Source organism: Ailuropoda melanoleuca, chromosome 8, assembly GCF_002007445.2.
Source record: "Ailuropoda melanoleuca isolate Jingjing chromosome 8, ASM200744v2, whole genome shotgun sequence".
Lineage (NCBI taxonomy): Eukaryota > Metazoa > Chordata > Mammalia > Carnivora > Ursidae > Ailuropoda > Ailuropoda melanoleuca.
In genome coordinates, this window is record NC_048225.1 from 9,409,353 (window position 1) to 9,429,522 (window position 20,170).

Consider the following 20,170-nt stretch of genomic DNA (forward strand, 5'->3'; position numbering starts at 1 on the left):
TCATTCCTGGGACAGTCATTTCTTCCTTTCCACGATTCCATTTGGCTCTCTCAGAGACTGCTAACGACTTTCCAACAGTAAAATCCAGGGAACTTTTAAATCATCTTATTTGTTTCAATTTTCTATCTCTCTGACCACATTTTCACTGCTCTTAGCTTGTGTGTTCTCTTTAGCACACGTCACCACAAGCATCCTAGATATTTATCAGTTTACTTCTATCTTCTCCATAAGAATGTAAGAATGGAGGCAAAGATTCTATTTTGCCCACTGTTATATCCCCAGTGTCTATAGCAGTGCCAGGCACTTAGTTGATATTTAGTATTTGTTGAATGAATGAACGGAACTTTGACATCTTCCTCTGCCTTAGACCCCAATCTTCAGAAAGTTCTTCAGTTCTTCTGTTTTTGTCTTAAAAGTATTTCTCAAATCTATGCCTCTATTGGCTTTATTTCCCACCACACTGCCTTAGATTAGGACCTGTCACCCCTTGCTGGGCTGCCATTGGAGCCCATTTTCTGCTTTACCAAGGAAGCTCCCTTTCTAAAGCACAGTCCCTAGTGGCTCCTTCCTCAGCTTCCCCCCTGGATGTTCACACGGATAGATGCTCATTACTGTGTGTCTGACAGTCTGGGACACCTGGGACTCCTTCTGGGAAAAGACGTCAGAGGAGGTCCACAGTTTCGTCCCATTTCAAAGTGAGACATGCAGAGCTCACAGAGGTAGGCATTGAGTGGAAAGAGGACAAATTGGAGACAAGGGATGGATCCTGTTAAAAGAACACAGGAGAGACACATGTAGTGTGGACTGCAATGACTGTGGGGTAGAATTCTAGAATGAGTCATTACAACAGAGATCAACAGCCACACAGGGCAGGGAGGGGCTAGAGAGAGAGAGAGAGAGAGAGAGAGAGAAGAAACTCAATCATGCTGAAGTCAGATAGGATTTCTACACCTGCCTACGTTAAAAAGCTAAAAATAGGGACATTTGGGGAGAAAAAATAGTGAGGAATCTTTTCATTCTACTGACATGGGCTATAAGAAGGGAGGTTTGCTGAGAAGGGTGTGTCTCTCACTCTTGGTAAAATTAGAATTAGGAAAATTTTATTTTGGGTTATCCCAGCCTTCACTTTTTTTTCCTTTTTCCCTCAGACTTGTTCTCTCAGTCTTTCTGGCTACCAAAATCTCTTTTTTAGGAAAGAGTCTAATACATTGGATTAATGTTATGTGTTATAGAAGTAATTTTACATGTTAGTAAAAGCTCATATCTGAAGGTAAAGATGCTTAAATACAGTCACCATTAAATAAATCTATACAGTCCACTACATCTAGCACAGGACTAAAAAAAAACAGTGGTTTTCCAATATATATTTATTGAAAGATGTTCAAAAAGCATTACTTATATGATCAAACTTTGGAAACCATCTAAATACCCATAAAGGGGGAAAGCACTGAGGAACTATTGATATATAGAAATATTACACTGCTATAAAAAATTTAGAAAGCCTTTTTAACAGCCTGGGAAAATGCTTATAATGAAATGTTAGGGGAGATAAACAAGATTCCAATTGCTACTATACAATGTCAACTCTAAAAATCATATGCATATACAAAAGACAGGAAATCCATGGATATCTGTGGAATCTGGGTTTTGTGGGTATTTTTAGTTCCTTCTTTCTACTTTTCTGTATTTTCGAATTACTTGTAATTGGTATGAAATAAATATTTTAAAAATAGCATTGGGAAGATTGATTTGGGAGAGGGAGTATTTTTTAGGGGTCCCAGAAGTCACGTGTTGGTCAGTGGCCCTCTTGGTCTAACACAAGGGAGGAGACAGGGAGGAGATACCAGCCTAGTCTGGTAATGGAGGTTGGCTGTCTGGGCAGTAGAGGATGGGTTTTAAAGAGTAGTGCAGCAGTGGACAGTCTGACCTTTAAAGAAAAAGGGAGTACTTGGTAATACTGGTGCATTGGTGCTTTGAACGTGGCAGCCTTCCTCTGGGAAGGTGTCACTGTGCTGGGCTAATAGGCTATTCCAGCATCTAGAACATTTTGTGCTCCTGATTCTTCCTCTGCTTTTGTTCCTTAAACACTCAAGCCGTGCTCAGGTGCTGAGACATGTTTATTTTCCCCTTGCTCCCCCACCCTCTTCTGTGTAAAATACAGCTGTAAGATTAACTGAAAGCCTTTGTGTGTACCTTAGTGACATCCTACATTATTATCTTTAAGAACTGAGGTTCTGTGCCATTTTAAGAAAAAATTATCTAATATCTTGCCTCTAAAGACCTAGGTAAATGGCTCACTGATCTTCATAAAGGGACCACAGATTTCAGCATTCATAAACAAGGAAACATTTCCTTCAGTTGTTTCTGGAAATTCCTTCTAAACGTCTGCCTTTTCTTCCAACTTAAGTAGCTTCCTACCTCCTTCCCCTGAGATCTATTGCCACTCTGTGGGAGAGTCAACTTCATAGCCAGTTTCAAACAAACAAACAAACAAACAAACAAACCCAAAACCAAAGCAAAGCCCCGCAACAGCAATCTATCTCCATCCCTCTCCAAATTTCTAATTTCCTGCACTTAAAAAAAGATATATCCTAGGCTATACTTGTGTTTCAAGGATCTTAGGATCTAAATGGAGATTCGACAACTTTGAAAACCTAACCAAACCTAAGATTTTGTTTTTATTATTTACTAGTTATTAAAATATCCGCCCTCCCGATTAAGGAAGGCTGGATGGCAGGAGGGACCGCGGAGGCCTGGGGGAGAAGTGTGAAAAGAAATCCCAGCTCTGCCTGGAAGATTGCATGTGAAAGAGCCCGACTCCTCCGGCAGCTCCAGGCCGCGTTTTGCAGGCGGCCGCATCTGCCTCCCCTGTCTCTCTTACCTCCTTGATGTTCGGCACTATTTGTGGCCGGCGTGGTGGAAGGACACAGTGAGGTTCTCACCCCCGCCCCCCCGCCCCCCGCTCCCCGCTCCCATCCCCAGTTCCATCAAAGCGAACCCGGGCCAGCGCAAGGATCTCCGAGTTGCGAGTGTGCTGAGGCTGGGACTGTCACTCATTCTCCGATCAGCGCGTGAACGCAGCTCGGCAGCCGCTGGCAGGAAACAATTCTGCAAAAATAATCATACTCAGCCTGGCAATTGTCTGCCCCTAGGTCTGTTGCTCTGCCGCCGTCCACACTCTCTGCAAGGGGGGGGCACAGAATTTACGGGCGGCAAGAACATCCCTCCCAGCCAGCAGATTACAATGCTGCGAACTAAGGATCTCATCTGGACTTTGTTTTTCCTGGGAACTGCAGGTACATTTTGAAATTATGATTATTCTCAGATTGATGTACTGATTGCCCCCTTCCCCCTCCTTCTCCCCCGAGGACACGGTTATTTGGGGTGGCTCTACGTGGAATGCTAAGGGTGGTCATTGTCGTTGAGCTGAGGAAGGAGCGCATCGTCCTTGCTGCCCCGCGGAACCCCGCGCTCTCTCAGGCTGCGCCGGACCCGGGCTGCCTCCCAGTGCCGCGAGCTCCCGCCGCGTCTCCAGCGCCCGCCCTTCCCACTTTGTGTGCCGGTGGCGCGGGGAGCAGAGCTCCGCGCGGGTGTTAGGCAGCGCTCCTTCCCGAAGCGGGCGGCGGGGCGGGGGTGCCGCGGCTCAGCGGTGCCGCCGCGCGGGCTCGGGTTCCACGGGGAAGGGGCTTGTCAGCCCCGGCCCCGCGAAGAGTGAACAATAAGGCCGGGGCAGCCGCCCCATCGTTATTTCCCCGGGTGTAATAAAGTGGGGCTCGCCGCCTTCGCGCCCAGCCCCCCTCCCCGCCCAGACTGAATAACGGTTTGCAAAACGGGGCGAAATGGGCAGAATCTCAGGGCTGTATGGCCGTTGTTGCACCCCCGTCGATATGACGTTAGTTTTTCATTTGCCAAATTGCTGGTTACTTGCAAAGCCTGCTCTCGGCCGGGAGCACGGAGGGATGGGAGGGCCGAGCTCCGCGTTTTGACAGGAGGAAGTGCGAAGGGGCGGAGGGCGAGGAGGGCGTGATCTGGCTGCCTGGTGTGTGTGCGCGTGTGTGTGCGCGCGTGTGCCTTCACACGCACCACGAGCCCCGTGTTGCACGGTGCGCGAGAAGAATGGCAGGTAGCCGCCCGCAACACCTCACCCCAGCCTCCTTTCTTTGGGCGAGGTTCCTGATCCTTGCAAAGTGCGAACAATAGGGAGCTGAGGGGAAGACAGTCGAGGGATGCTGTCGCGGGTGGCAGAGGCTGTGCCGCCGCCTAGAAAACCTCGGCGCCCGGGAGGTTCATTTCATTTGGTGTATTTCTATTCCGGCCTCCCTGGAAGATTCTTCAGTGCGTGCCCACCCTCCCCTCCAGCTGCTCTCCCCTCCCCACCCAACCCCACCCAGGGATTTGCGCTCTGGCGTGGACGGTCGGGAAGGGGGAAGAAAGGGAGCAGGGGCCGCAGAGAGCTGGGTGGGGTGGGCGGACATTCCGGGCGGGGGGGCGTGTGCTGGGAAGCGCCAGGGAAAGCCAGGCGGAGGGGGCTGTGTGTCGCGGTCGCCACTGTCAGGTGCCGCCACGGGTGCTGCCCTAGACAGCCGATTCCGGGTGGGGAGCGCTCGGGGCGGGCCCTCCCCGGGCGGCACCGGAGCAGCCCTGGCCGCCGCCTCCAGCCAACTCGGGTCCTCTCCCATGGCGACCAATCAGAGCGAGGCTGGCTGGGCGGGAAGCCGCGAGAGGCTTTTATTGCGGCGCGGGTGGCGGCCCGGAGCTGACAGGACCGTCTCCCGGTGTTCCAGCCTAACGGTCTCGCTCACCCCCGCCAGGAGAAACCCCGCCCCGTGGCCGGCCCCACAGTCCAGAGGAAGGAAGATGGAGTCCAGGTGTCCCCGGGAGGTCCCGCCCGCCCGTGCTCGCCCACTCGCGCCTCTCTCGCGCAGACCCGAGGCGTCCCTCCCCCTAGCACGCACACTCTGCCCGCGTCGTCCTGGCCCGAGCGCGTCGCCGGGGAGGGCGCCGAGGCTGGGCGCACCGACGCGCGTGCGCCGACAGGCCGGCTGCGGGCCGGGGGCGAAGCTGAGGGCGGGGCCTCAGGGGGCTGAGGGCCCCCAGCCGCCCGCCCCAGCGGCGGGCTAGCCCTAGTCAGCAGATCGGTGGGTCCCGCCGCCACCTGGCTGGGGCCGCCCCGGGCATGTCCTTTTCCGTCTTGCCGGCGGGGGCTCCGCGGGCGACCTGCCCTCCAGGGGCCGTGCGTTTCTGGAACCTCCTCCTCTCTAGGTGGAGGCGTGGCCTGGGAGACCTGATCTTCGGGGTCTTCGGGGGATTGCTGGCCTACCTTTCCACCACGATGATGGGTGTAACCTTCTGTGTTCGGATTTGAAGGCAGGCGCAGGCTGGTACCCGCCCAGGTTGTCCGGGATTGGTATCTGGTGGCTGCCCAGGCAAGGGTGGCATTCTGACCAGCGTTCCCTGGAAGGAAAGCGGCCTCAGTTCTGGTCCTGGGACCGTGAGGATGGGGCACGGCAGAACATGAAACGCATACGTGGTTGCTTAACAAAAGAAAGAAGTTGAACGGTTTTCCAAAGAGAAATAATTTTTCGTTGAAGTATTGATAATACCATAGTTTTAAAAAATTGAAGACTTCAAGTCAAAGGGTCAGGGTGAAAATAAAAACAATATTATATATACACTTATACATGTATATGGGTATACATAATAATAATTATTACTATAATTATAATAGTAATAATAATAATTATTTTGGCCTCAAATGTTATATCATTCCAGGGACAATGGTAGTTCAGTCCGCGCTCCACACAGTGCATATGAAAATTTAGATACAAAGTATGCTAACCTTATTAACACAAAACCAATCAGGTCTGGAGCCCCTCTCATTTTGGTGTTTTTGCTCTTTAAGAATAAAGTGCAACGTTGTATAATTATGTAGCAAAATTGAGTCTATCCTAACAGCAATTTTGGGTGTTTTGTGGAAAAATTATTTGAATGATCTGGAATGGTTAAGTCATATGTTTCTTTGACAATTTTACAGTCCTCTGCCAGTTTTACTTGCCAGAGTAAAGGAATGAATAGGACTGGTTTTCTAACAAGGTAGCACTGGATTAAGAACAAAGGGCACCTTTGCCACCTTACAAAAGCCAGCTAGCTTGTATATAAGTATATATAATACTCCTCACTAAATGAGTTATCAAGAGGTGTTTCAGCCAAGTGCTGTGAGTACAGCAATGCTGAGCTGTATTTTTTTCTGTTGATTTTCATTTTAAGACCAAAAATCTGTGTTTCTGAACAAAGCTGTAAGTGAAGGTAATATAGTCATATTGAAGAATGTGGAAAAACTTTCAGGGCTCTATCCCAAGACCAAAGAGTTAATTTTCTTTCAGTAAATATTAGCATATGTTAAAATACTGAAAGTAACTCAGAATTTATTTAAATTCAACAGAGTTAAACACAAAGCGAGTATAATCCGGATATCCTGGAAGTGTGGCCTGTCCTTTATTTAATAGTTTTTGAATTACTGTTCTGGCTGTGTAGGTTCCAAAGATCTACCAATGACGCTGTTTTCATTAGTCCAAAAATTTACATGCTTTTTAAAGTCAGTTTTTCAAGAAGCTTCCCCTTTCTTCCCCCAGCAGCTTGAACTTGATGACATTTACCCAGGGTCTATTTTATAAAAAATAATACTGGAATATCAGAAAATAGCAAGGCATATTCTTGTTCAATAAAGAAGGTTCATCCAAGTCTCTATGGTAATTGATTAAGGATTTGTTGAGTTAACTGGTGACTATTTTTTGAGCTTGATAGTACAAGAATTAAGACAGTAATTGTTTGCAAAAATACTCCCAAACCCAAAAATTATGGTATGGGTGTGCTATTCGCAAGGGCTGTGGGTGCAATTAGTCGCAGGGAGACCCACAAACTGAATTTTGCATAGCACTTCTCTTTTGAATACATTCATCATTAATTGACTACCTCAGATCGGTAATATGTAATTTAATGTAAGTAATCTGTATCTATATTTTTCTGTCACAGAGAACAAGGTCTTAATTGCCTTTCAAAATAAATAGCACCATTTTCTCATTCAAAACCTAATCTTTAGGCATGACAGATGTTTTTGTTTGCTACAGAACTCAGTTTCTTAAATTATAGACAACGTCTTGTAAACTTTACACTGCTTGAAATATGGACTTCGGAATTTCTGATCCAACCACTTAAATTTTTTAAGGTGACAAAGCCTTTATTTAAAGTCAGTTTGATGAATTCCCCATATTTACGTCTTCAATGTTAAGGAACTGTGGCTGCTGTCCAGACAGAAAGTGACTTCAATGCTACTGGCAGACCTCCAGAGATATTTTACAGATAGCCCTTCCTGTCTTCCTGTGAAATAAGTGATTGACTACCTGTTGCGAAAGAACAGTTTGAACTTTCCCTGCCAATCTTGGGTTTGTGGTAATAGCAGAACCAATGGGCAGGCAGGGGAGAGGAAGGGGCTGCACCTGCCACCATCAGTCTTCTGGGAACAGACAGCCTGAGAGGAGACAAAGGCATTCGAAAAAGGCTCCCCAGTACTATTGAAGTATTGAGTTTTGGAGCACACAAATGTTTTATGGTGTCAAGATAAATATTTCAATGTAGCTTCCATAACTGATAATTCCTCAGTTTAGTGATCTAACAAATATATAGGCTAAGAAACATCTGGAACTTTAAAAGAAATGGCAGCAAATTAATAGCGTTTTACTAGTCTTAAAAATGGGTTACAAATAAGACAAAATTGGAACCATGAATCAACTGGGTATGTAGTCATAATGACTACTTGACTTTTGAATTAAAAAAGACTAAGTAGTTAAGGTTCCTTTAGTTAAAAAAGAAGAAATGAGTAAAATTCAGAAGAGCATTTTATACGTGTCTTAAAATAGTAGGTCTCTGAGTAATGCTGTAAGAGACAGTCTCTTAGCAAGAGGAAGATGCCCAGGGACCCCTCTGAATCCTAAGAATTAGGTGTCTACACTCAGAGTTTTTACCCTGAGGAAACAACCCTAGTAAGCCTGTTATCAGTAATACAGGTGGATGTGCTCACTGCTGTAGGGCAGTAAAATCCACAAGTCCATCTGAAGGTCACAGTCATGTCACCTTTAGCCCTTTCCGTTATTAATATTAACTCTTGGTGCCAAACCTTAAAACCATTTGCTGATGTAAAGGGATGTAAATTATTTGGCGTTGCCAGTGGTGCCATTATGCCCTTTCATTTCACGGTGTTGAAATGTTGTCTCTCAGTTGAAGACGCTCATTAGGAACATTGCCTTTTGATGTTGGTCTGGGTGCCAAATGGCAGCCTTTCAGGCAGTTTCAGTACATTACAGTTAAGACGCTTTTAGGCCATGTCTGCACGCAGCCACGGAGTTAACTGTTTTCAGTTGGGATGACACTCTTCTCCCTTCCTGCAGTGTTCATTTAGCTTCTAAGCTGTGGGGAGGCTCAGAGAGGCTCACTACACTGAAGGATAGCCATTTGCTCTATCTTGGGTATGTGTTTTTTTGAAAAAAAGGTTTTAATAAACCCATTGTGCTCCCTTTCCCCCAGATAGACGTAAATAGGTTTTCGTTTGGATTCAAAGGCTACATCACTGATGGGACTTGAAAGGCTTCCATGTAACCTGTACTCTACTCTCTGTTCTCACCCAGGACTTTCTGATTTGTAGCTGCAAACACTGGCAACACCTGGCCCTGTTTTCTGTCTGTGTCATTCCTGAGATCACATGCGAGAAGCCTTTGGTATCTGATTACCTCATCATTTAGGAATATCCATAGTAATGTCACAGTGTTTGAGATTGTGTTACATTAGGTATTCTCTTAAACAGTGGATCAAATATATTTATTGAGTGCCAGCTTTTTATCATCAGCTCTGGGGGGGATTACAGGACTGAGATGACATACTTTCTGCTGTCAAGGAAGCTGGAGGGTAGGACTGCATAGAGATTAAGAGTGGCCCGCCACCCCAGGTTGAAAGCCCAGCCACACATATCCCTTATTCACCGTCCATTCTTGCGCGAATCACCTAACTTACCTAAGTTCAACTTCCCCTTCTGCAAAAGGGCAAAATTAGTAATGCCTCCATGTTAGAGTTGTGAGGGTTTTATTAATGAGCTCTGTTTATTAATGAGAGATGTATCTGGATCTAGAAAAAAAAATAGTATTCGGATGTAGTGCTGTTTTCAGAAGGCCATAAAAAAGGATATTATGAGAACATGACTTCTTTAATGATTAGAACTTGACTTTTAAAAAAATCTTATTAAATACGCCTGCATTGTCATCTTGGTTGTGAATATGTTAGAGAAAAGTGACCTCATTATAAGGTTGAAAGCCATTAGCACAAGGATTGATCTGGGTTTCATGGGGCCTGAAGTATGTACAATTTGGAGGGCCCTCTTTAAGGAAAATACAAAACTCTTGCTTCTGCAGAATGTAGAAGATAAATGCCCACGAAAACACGTGGGTAGGTCCCCATCCCACAGAGCCTTGGAATGAGCAATGTGGGGGCCCTGCAGACATCTGACCCAGTGTTCTCAACTGTGTTTTGGTTTGCTTGGGTCCACTTGCTTGAGAATAGAGGTTAATCGTTCCGGTTTGTTAAGCATGCATCTCATAAAGGTTGTTTTGTGCTTTGAAGATCAGAATCATACATCAAAATCAAAATTATTTTTGGAAAGAAGAAGCTGTTTGACCTTTATTTTATAGAAATTCTTTTGTGAGGCCTGAGGTGAGTTAATATTTCTCACTGCTTATCTTTTTGTAAATTACTATCTGGAATAAAATAAAGTAATTGCTATTATTATTCAAATGAGTCAGACGTAAGTGTGCGACTGGCAGGGCAGAAAGAAGTTCTGCCAACTATAAGGCGTATGCTCTATTGGAGAAAGAGATTCAGATTTTGTGTCAGCTATCTAAGAGGAGAGACACTGCATCAATAATCCCAGTAATTGTGTCTTAATTATCATTATCCAATCCGAGAGTTTTGATATGCATTATATCATTTAATCTTCATAGCATTTGTTCACTAAACATTTATGGAGTGCAGCGTTCTGAGAATCCGGCGGTAAACATGTATCACTCTCTGTCTTCATGGAGCGTCCAGTCTAAGTGTGGAGGAATACAGACATTAAACAAGTAACACACACATATATTTATAGGCCCATGTCCTGATAAAAGCTCAGGAAAGGAACAGGCTATCATGAGAGATTATTGGGGGGAACCACCTTTGTGTGGTTGGGGTGGGGTAAGGAGGTGACATTTAAAGAACTCTGTGAAATAGGAAGGACAGATGGTATTCTCATTTAAGCATGGTTGATTGCTTAATTCAACAAACATGGAATCACAGCAAACATTCTTGAATTCCTTAATTCAGCAAGCTTTCCTGGTTGCTTCAGGAATTGATCTGGGTTTCAGATTATAAAGTCAAGTAAGCTATGCTTCTGCCTCTAGAGTTTATGTGGGAAACACACATACCATACCTATAAATAGAGACGTGGATCAAATGCCATTGGAGCACAAGGAAGGAAGCAGTTAACTCTGTTGGGAGTCCCTTGAGTTGGGTGTGGGGCATGAGTTTGCCTTCAGTCCATGGAGCAGGAAGAAGAGGTGATTCAGGTGTTTGAGAGATGAATATACACAGCGATGCTGAGGGAACAGTGTGTGGAGACTTGGGGAGAAGTAGCCAGAGATTGGGGGGGAAGCTCTGTAAGGCCACATTGTGTTAGGTCTTGATATAGAAGCTGGGGCTGAGAAGGGCTAAGTGACTTACACAGGTGAGGCTGGGGCCATATCCTGCGTTGGTTGGCTGCATGTCATCGTGTTGTGAAGTCTGGATAATGTGAGTACACGTAGCATCAGAATGTGAATTTGCTTGTCTGTCTGCCGGAAGTGAGGAGGAACAATGTAGCAGAGGGGCAAACCAAGAGCTTTGGGGTCTGACAGGTCTAGGTTGAGTCCACTCACTGTAGGTGACAGTAGTCACAGCATTGCACTTCTGGGCCTGCCTCCCTATCTATAGAATGGGGATAATGACACCTCCCTTGTGGGTTTTGGTGAACTTAAATAAAATCTCATACGTAAATCAAGTAATATGCAGTAGGTACTCAATATATGCTTTAAAAAAGTTCATCTTGAGTGGCACCTGGGTGGCTCAGCCCGTTAAGTGTCTGATTTCTGATCTCTACTCAGGTCATGATCTCAGTGTCGTGAGATCGAGCCCCCCATCAGGCTCTGCACTGGGCACGGAACATGCTTAAGATTCTTTCTCTCCTCCCTCTGCCCTTTCGCCTGCTTGCACCCTCTCTTCAAGCTCTCTGGAAAGAAAGAGAGAAAGGAGAAAGGCTACACTTTATTTTTTTTTAAAATTCATCTTGAATGGAGGTTTTCTTTGAAATGTTGTTTACAAAATACGTGTACTGGGAATATGATGTGCAAAGTTCTGTGCTGGAGGCTGAGGGGGAAAACAAAATAAATGTAAGAATACTATACCAGTCCTGCAGAGGCTTTCAGATGGTTGGGGGAAAACACTTAGTTCTGACAGTTAGGAAATCATGAGAGGTACTATATGAATGAGTGCCTTAAAGAAGGAGACAAATATTAATTGTAAGAATTATTAAGTAAGACAGAAAATCGTCTCATCTGGTTTTAATGTCTAAAGAAGGTGTGGATGAGCCAGTGATGGATGTGGACCCCCACGGGCATGAGGACAAATAGCAAGAGGGAGGACCCATTTCCCTGTAGGACAGGATGAGTCTGGCTAGAGCATTTGTCTTGAGGAGCAGTGAAAGCAGACTGGATATTGGGTCAGGTCTTATTAAAATCTGAAGTGCTAGACAAAGGAAGGGATGTTGGAGAAATCTTTTCTAAAATATTCGAGAGCATATTCAGTGATAACACTTGAGCAAGTGCTGCGCTAGGCTGTGTGTTTGATGCAGCTATGGATTAGCAGGGAGAGAAGTAGGAGTGGACTGCTAGGGATCACTGCGGTGCTTGGAGGGAGTGTTTGTTTCTGTCGCAGCCAGTCTAGTGGCTGGACAGAATAGCAGGTTGGGAAAAGGATTTTTGCTACACAAAAATCAAATTTTAGAAAATTTTACAAAAATGAATTTTTTTTTAATTCCAGAGGGGCTTGTTAAAGGAATCCAATGGTGATAGAGTTTGTAAAACAGATAATCTTGGAAAGATACACTGTAGTGGTTTTGGATAAGGATGAAAAAGGCACATGGCTGAGATGTTAGAGATGACAAAGCACCCAGCTGGGGTAGATGATAGGTCCAAAATGGGAGGTGACTGGGAGAGAGAAAAACTTTCAAGTTGCAAACCCGAGAGAATGAAATCATGAAACTGTCAGTATGATGGGGAGGGAGACTGAGGAAAGGAGTTACTTTGAATGAAAGATGGATCTCAGTAAAAACACATGAGGTTTTAGAAAAATAATTGGGCATCTTTGTATCTCACCTTCTAGGTCAGTGTTTTTCAACTGTTGGTGGTGATATCTGTTTAGTAGACTTCCACCAGCATTAAAAAAGAAGAAAAAGAAGGAAAGGAAGGAGGGAGGGGAAAGTGGAGGGAAGAGGAAATGGAATAGAATGGAGAAGAGAGTATGTGTATCTTATGTAGCAAGGGTAAGTGTTATTTTGTGGAACTTTTGTTGACACAGTTGTGTTGGGAAACATATCTAATTATGGCTCAGATCAAAATAATGTCACAGATATTATGGGACTAGACAAGAGGCTAAACCAGTCTGTGGTGCAGAGGTGTAGGACAGAGATTTAATGGGTTTGGGGCAGGGGGAGAAGTAGTGACAGCAGAAATACTTACTGAGCATCTATGCAGTCTGTTAGCTGCAGGTGTAAAACAAAGCCCCCAAACTCAAAGGTACAATACCTTGACCTTGGAAAGCCTACTCTCTAGTGGAGAATGGAAAGACAACTGGGAATACCAGGTAGCATCTAAAGCCAGATTTGTGGCTAAGATTTCAGAGGCAGAGTAAAGATGACCTGAGCAGCAGGGGCGGTTGGAGAACTCTCCCCAGCGTGCTGAGAGCTGGAGGCTTTGTAGTAAGGATTTCACTTTGCATAGGGGAAGAGTGGATGCGGATAAAGTAGTTTACCTGTTGCATGTTTGAGAGGAAGCTGCAGGGAGCCCAAGAAGACTGAGGGTTCATATTGGTCTATATTTTTATCCCTTTTCATTGGAGGGAAAATACCATGGGTTGCAATCAGTGCATTGTAGGATCTTCATCACGCCCGGAAGTATTTATGTTGTAGTATTTACGTAGTGTTTAGAATGACACCTTGTCCATAATTCGGAAGGCGGTATTGAACAAAAGGGGGGAACTAGAGCCTAGTGCTGTGAATGCCTCGGTTAGAGAAGAATAATGTTAAGTGGACAAAAGTTGGGAACAAAGGGTATATATAATACTGATTTTTTTTTTAAATTCTTTTCACTTCTTAAAGCTGGAAGAAGACACATTTTGTATACCATCTGAGTTTTCTCTAATGAACATGCATTGCTTTATATTTGGATTACAAAACAAATACTGTATTAAAGAGAGGGCAGCCGTACTTAATGTGGGTTATGCGTGTCAGGAAGATGAGGTACAAGTAGAAACTTTGGATTTGTTTTAGAGGAGAGTGGGGGATCTTAGAGAATTTTAGTTGGATAGTGAAATTTATGTTCTCAGAGTCAAAGACCGAGGAGGAGCAGATATCCAGGATACTTGACCACAAAGAAGGGAAGAATGGGGTGTTGGGATGGGGAAGGCTTCACACGGGGGGGCCATCTGGGCACATGTATCTGCACAAAGGAAAAAACCCAGGCGATGAACAAACCTTGCAAAGGACAATGGGATGGGTTCATCTGAGAGGAAGTGAATAATGTTACGAAGGTTTTCTCCCCAGGGATTTCATTTATCATGGCAGGCGATAAATTTTAGACAATTTTGTTTTCTTTGCATCATTGCCCATGATATTCATACCTTTATTGTATACCTTTAAAAAAGATTTGTTGGTAGCGAAATCTTTTGAAGTTTGTTCAGTTTGTCACAGATTGGATGCGTTGTTTTTACCAGATCAGCAAAAAAAGTGGACATGGGCGTGACTGACTACTGATGTTCTTTTATTCATATTGCTTCTGCCAGTGTCCCTTCTGTCTGTGTAAGATGCTGCTAATTGCTAGTTAAACTGTAGTTGCTGTATGAGAACTGGATTCAGGGTACAACTTGGTGTCTGCTGTCAGGAGCATGAGAAGATGCAAATCCAGTGCAAGCTCTTCCATCTGAGTTATAATACAAATGACTTCCTTTCTTAATTTAGTATCTCCTTTGGTGTTGTAGAGCAATGCCTTCTGTAGGGGGCGCCTCAGGGGCCTTTGACATCAAACTTGGCATTTTGTAGGGTGGCTCTCCTGCTTTTCATGACCTTGAGCCAGTTATTTTATATCTCCGACACTCAGTTTATTTCCCTGTGAAACAGGAATAATAATACCCCCCTAATAGGGTTATTGTGAGGACGAAATGAGGTAATTTATGCAACTGTCTGGCACATAGTAAGCTCAGTAATTTTTTTTTCCCATTTTCCCTTTTTCTGTTAAAGTTCACAGTGAAGAGGTGTACAATTAGTGTTGGATTTAAGTATTGATCATAATTAGAATCACATTTTTTCCCCATTTAGTTTTCATTCTCTGAGAGTTCAGGATCACCATGAATTGCAGTTGAGTTAGAAACACCATAGCTGATGGCTTGGCTGTTTTAACTCCTGTGGAAGCAAAGTCCAGTAGATCTTGGATTTGAAAAAAGTAGAATTTTAAAAAATAAATTGGTTTATATAGATTCTCCTTTCTTTTTGCATAGGGTTAATATTAAACCTGTCAATTCACCATAATGGTGGAGCCATCAAATTTAGTGTACTTAAATAATGGCTGCTGCTAAAGATGATATTGGTGACACTTGTTAATCTGGAAGTCATTTATCTGGCAACCTTAAATCTTTGGAACATGAAGCATGAAGAATAAGGGAAAAAGTGAAGAATAGGGGAAAGATGCCTCTGGATAGCCAAAATAGATACCCCAAAGTCCATGCATTTAATTATATGCACTTGACCGATAGGGAAGCCCTTTAGCCTTTTTTTTTTTTTTTGGTTCCAGAAAGAGTTGGTATATTCTTAATTAATTTCCTGGCTTCTACCACATTTAGAAGGGCTCTCAGACTCAGATTAGAATCAAGGAAACATGACTACTGGGTATAGGTACACTGATAGTAAGATGTAATAACTTGAATGGATAGAAAAATTATGAAAAGTAGATTCAAGAACATAGAAAACATTATCAGTCTTAGCCATTTAGTATTCAATTGAAAAGAAAGCTCTATATATCACAAAATGCCAAGGGATTGTCTCTAACACAGTGCAGCATAAATAATGGGTGTTCATAATTAAACCTCATTTGGAAGAGCCAGCTATGGCCCATTCAAGCAGCAGGCGACACCTGTATGGATTAGTTTATGGAGTATGTGTCTTTCATGTTCAGGTCTGTGCTAGGTACCGAAAGGGGTATGATTTCAAGAAGTTTCCATATAGTTGCAAACATAAACATAAATGTAGATACCATTGTCTTCGCCAATGGTAAATTGGAATGAAAGAGGTAATATAAATACTGTTACTCATATGGAAAATTCAATCATGAGACATTATAATCCCCAAAGATTTAGGACAAGGGAGATTTCATGTTTCATTCTTATAGAGTGACCTTGTTAAATATAGCTTCTCAGCTTGGTTTGAATTCCATAGCTATTTACTTACCGTTAAAAGAGGTTGTGTCAGCTAGTTTCTCTCCTCTCTACTAAGTTATAGTAAGTATATATTGAGATTAAAGATCCTAACTACTCAAACAATTGGAATTCATTGGTTGTCATTCCTCCCTTTCTTAAATTAAAATTTTTTTCTTAAAATTTAAATGTACATTTTAAATTTTAAATGTCATGTCCACATTGTTTAAAAAGTTAAATCATTTTATAAAACTTGAAACATAAAACATTAGTTCCCTGCCCTAACTCTTACTACCCCTTCTTACCCCTCCCTTATCCTTCCCATCTCCATATTTATACTTTCTTACTTTTTCAGTTTCAGGCATTACTTATTGATGTTTTCCTCTTACACAGTCCCCACCTCCTTATTTCCTTTACCCTGGCCTTCCCATATAATTTTTCTGTTTTTGATTTAAACAGTATTTAATGTTTACATTATTATGACCATGTAAATATTATTCACAGCTGAGCCTTGAGCAATTATATGATTTTATTTTCTTTCTTATGTAACTTTCTGTCTTTCCTGAAGTTTATGATAGCATCAGTTTTCCTTTGCATGGTTTTCTGTATATCTATAACTAATTCATTGTCCAGTTCTCAGACTGACGTGTAAATTCCCTCTCACAATGTTCAAACATGGCTATTTTCTTTCTTCTCCAGGGACATATATCCTAGACCTTACTCTCATTCTTCAATCTTGACTATTGATTTTTTAGACTTGCAGCATTTAATTTGTATTTGCCTGGTATACAATTCTCTAGATTGGAAATTGTTGTTTCCAAGAATTTTGAAGGTGTTGCTCTATGTTTTCTATCTAGCTTTCAGTGTTGCATTTGTGAAGTCTAGTGCCTTCTGATTTCTGATATTTTGCATGAAAGTTGTTTATTTCTCCTCTAGAAGATCTTAGGATCTTCCCTTGTCTACAGTGTTCTGAAATTTCACAATGCTATGCCTTGTTGCAGGTCTGTTTTTATTTATGGGGGTGGATTCTCAGTGGGCCATTTTGGTCTGGAAATTCATGTTTTTCTGTGCTGGGAAATGTTCCTACATAATTTATGTGATACTTTCATATCTCTGTTTTCTCTTTTTTTCTGCAGCTCTTATTCAGAAGTTAGCTTGCTCTAATTTTATTTTATTTTATTTTATTTTATTTTATTTTATTTTATTTTATTTTATTTTAATTTTTGCAGGGGAGTGTGGTCTTCTCTTTCCTATCATTCATTTCTTTGTTCCTCCAGCCCTCCACTCTTTACTTTCTGGGAGGTTTTGTTAGCTTCTTGCCCCTTTTATATTGAATTTTCTATTTTGCTAACATATTTTTAATGTCTAAGAGTTCTGTTTTATTGTCTGAGTGTCTTTTATATCTCTGAGTATTTTAGAAAAATTTTCTTGCTTGCCTTATTCTCTTTTTATCCTCTGAATTTCCCTTTATTGTCTGTTTTATATCTCCTCTTGTGTTTCATATTGTTCCATTTCACTTCTCAAATTATAATGGTCCTTAGCTGTCTATTAGTAATTGGGAGTGAGACACTGAAAGGCTGTGGGGAATCTCTGTGTGGGTGGGCTTCACTGAGGCTGATCCATTGGGTGGGGATGTCCACATTCACTCAGTACCTGCATTTTTTCTTGGGCTGGTGAGTTTAAGAGAGTCCAGTAGTTTGTAGCCTGTGGGGTATAAGTCTTACTCTGAGCTGAGTGGTTTGGGAGTATTTTGTCCATTAGTTGAGATGTCATTGGATCCCTCTATTTTCACTGAGGCTTTTCTGCCCTCAACAACGCCTGGCATCCCCCAGAACAGATTCCCTGTGATTTAACCTCTCCAGGTAATAAAAATTCAGTCTCTTCCTGGAGTGAAGAAGAATTCAGGATGGGAGAAGAGATATATGGCCCTCACCCTCCTGTGGCTTATAGTTGGGTGCATATATGTTCAATTGAAGTTAGTGGTATGATAGGGAGTGGTGGTATGAGAAGGGTTGTTAGCTTTCATTTTGAAGGAGACTGTGAGAACCCTCTGATAGCCTGTCTCTCTCAGGGTTCATAATTGCTATAAGCCAGAGCACACACTTGAAATCTTTTATCTCACATGTTTTAGTATGGAATTTTTGGGATTTAAAGAAGCTTGCAGAATTCTTAAAAGAAAAGGCAAATGTTCCAGGGGTGCATCAGAAGCAAAGACCTAAGAACGTGAATCTTAACTCAAGGGAATTGACAACTCAAGGAGTTAGGGCCAGTTGTGAACAACCTATTCTGTTCTGAAGAATCTTTTCACAACTAAGAAGTCCTCAAAAGATTCCAGGGTGGGTGGCCTGAGATTCCACATTTCTTGGATATAAAGACAGGGCTTGGCAGGGATGCTGTGAACCAGAATGAGAGCAGTTTCATGAACACATTTGCAAATGGCTGTGTCCCAGCCTTGTTGGGTAGCAGGAACACTTATTAGAAACATTCACTTAATCCAGTATTTATGGAATAACTCCAGTGTTCTATGTAGTTGGGCTGCAAGTTGGAGATACAAGATGAATGGGTTCAGTAGCTTTGTAAAAAATTCTAGACCACTTTCTAAATTGTTTTTGGTTGCATTTGTAATATTTATTCCTTTGGAATGACACCAAAGACAAACTTGAAATGTCAGAAAAAGATAAATAAGAGTTATTTGTTCCTTTCTCTGATTTCCGCTTTTGTGTATGTAAGTTAAAGTTATGCATGCCATGTTTAAAATTTAAAATTTTCATTAAAGAAAGCCATCTGTCATAATGAAGCAAAAAAGGGACATCGTGTGATATTATTTGAAGATAAGAGATTGAAAATGAGTCCATTAACTGCCCTAAATTACAATTTGAGGTCATTTTGAGCTAAATTGGCTTTGGAATCAGAATTTAAATTATCGGTCAGACTCAATTAAGATAACTGGTCATGCAGGCAGTTCATTCCCCTTCCTCCTCTCTCATAAAAAGAACATTTTTATTGTTTATAAATACTTCTTCACAGCTAAGTTAGATATGGGGATTTTTTTTTAGAAGACAAACATTTTGCACATTAATTGATTTGGGTATCTAAGTGTAATGTTGTATCTAAATAAGAAACCCAAATAATCATTTATTATTTGGTTTTCTAGAGATATTCGTGACAGATTCTTTTGAAGTCACTGGGAGGTAAATCAATACATTAGTCTGTGTTATATTTCTGCTGTCCTGTGCAATATTAAGAGAATAGCTATCACAAAGTGAGACAGTTAAATTACTTTATTTAAATACAATAACAATAAATGTATAGTGGGGGACATTTCAGAAAACATAAATTATAAATATGGGTAATCATTTCAACAATTTATGTGTGCATTTCTAAATATTAAAGTTTTTGTTCATGATAAGTGAGTTTAAAATTATATTCTTTTAGCGAACTTAGTGTGAGAGATTTAAAATGATGAGTTCCATTGTTAATTTGGTCTTCAGTTTTATCCATTTTACTTATTTATAGACTAGAACAAATAAGTCAGTTTTTTTTCTCTTTTGTTATGAATTTCTTCATTTAGAAGATAAAAGTTTTTACAAAAGAAAGCAACGTAAGCCTGCAGTGAATGTGGTGGCATTATATTTGGGGCTGGTTATGTATCTCCTGGTGTCTGGACAACCCAAGTGTGACTTGCATTGGTTGGACACTAGAACTTCACAAGGAAACAAAAATATCTTGAATGATTTACTTATGTTCCTGAAATAATGGCAGTATCTATCCTCGGGGACGGGAAGGCAGGATGGTACGCAGATGGCATGATCAGCTCCTCATTGGCAGACAGAGTCACGTGTCCCGGGACCAGGGGCTGCTGGCAAGAAGATGAGTTTGACATGAGCCATAATCACTATTGACCTACATCTATTCTTGAAATATTTTCGCTGAAATTAAATTTGAAGTCGTCTCATCTGTATCTGACATCTTATCTTAAAAACTGTCGCTATAGAGGATTTCTTTAACAGGAACATAAAAATCAAATTTACATTTTAATGTTTATTACATGGATTAAAAAAATTCATATCCAGAACAAAATGTTTGAGTCGTTGATGATTTTTTGTTTGTTTGTTAAATATCAGGCAGTTGTATGATTAGAATCTCTTCATGAGACTTTGTAGGTGGAGGTAGGCAAAAACAAGAATAATGTGACAAGTGAGGTGTTTATTAAGGAAAGTCTAACATCATATCCAGTAGCTTTACATTTTCTTGGAAATTTTGGTAAAAAAATCACCAAGGAAATGTGTGATTGGAAATGCTTCTTATTTTATTGAGATTCAATGTCACACCCACATAATTTGTAGTGCAAAGATTCCATTTTCTTTGTAGCATTACT

At 42.0% G+C, this 20,170-nt stretch overlaps 1 protein-coding gene across 21 annotated transcripts in view; it reads left to right on the top strand.

The window, feature by feature from the left end:
- Positions 1-2,958: 2,958 nt before the first annotated feature.
- The window catches only part of NCAM1 (neural cell adhesion molecule 1), a 300,907-nt gene continuing 283,695 nt past the window's right edge, over positions 2,959-20,170 (top strand). For all 21 annotated transcript variants that reach the window (XM_034665762.1, XM_034665761.1, XM_034665763.1 and 18 more), the window contains exon 1: positions 2,959-3,296. In XM_034665762.1, the coding sequence (XP_034521653.1) occupies positions 3,245-3,296 (52 nt within the window). In that variant the 5' untranslated portion in view covers positions 2,959-3,244. The remainder of the gene's footprint in view (positions 3,297-20,170) is intronic.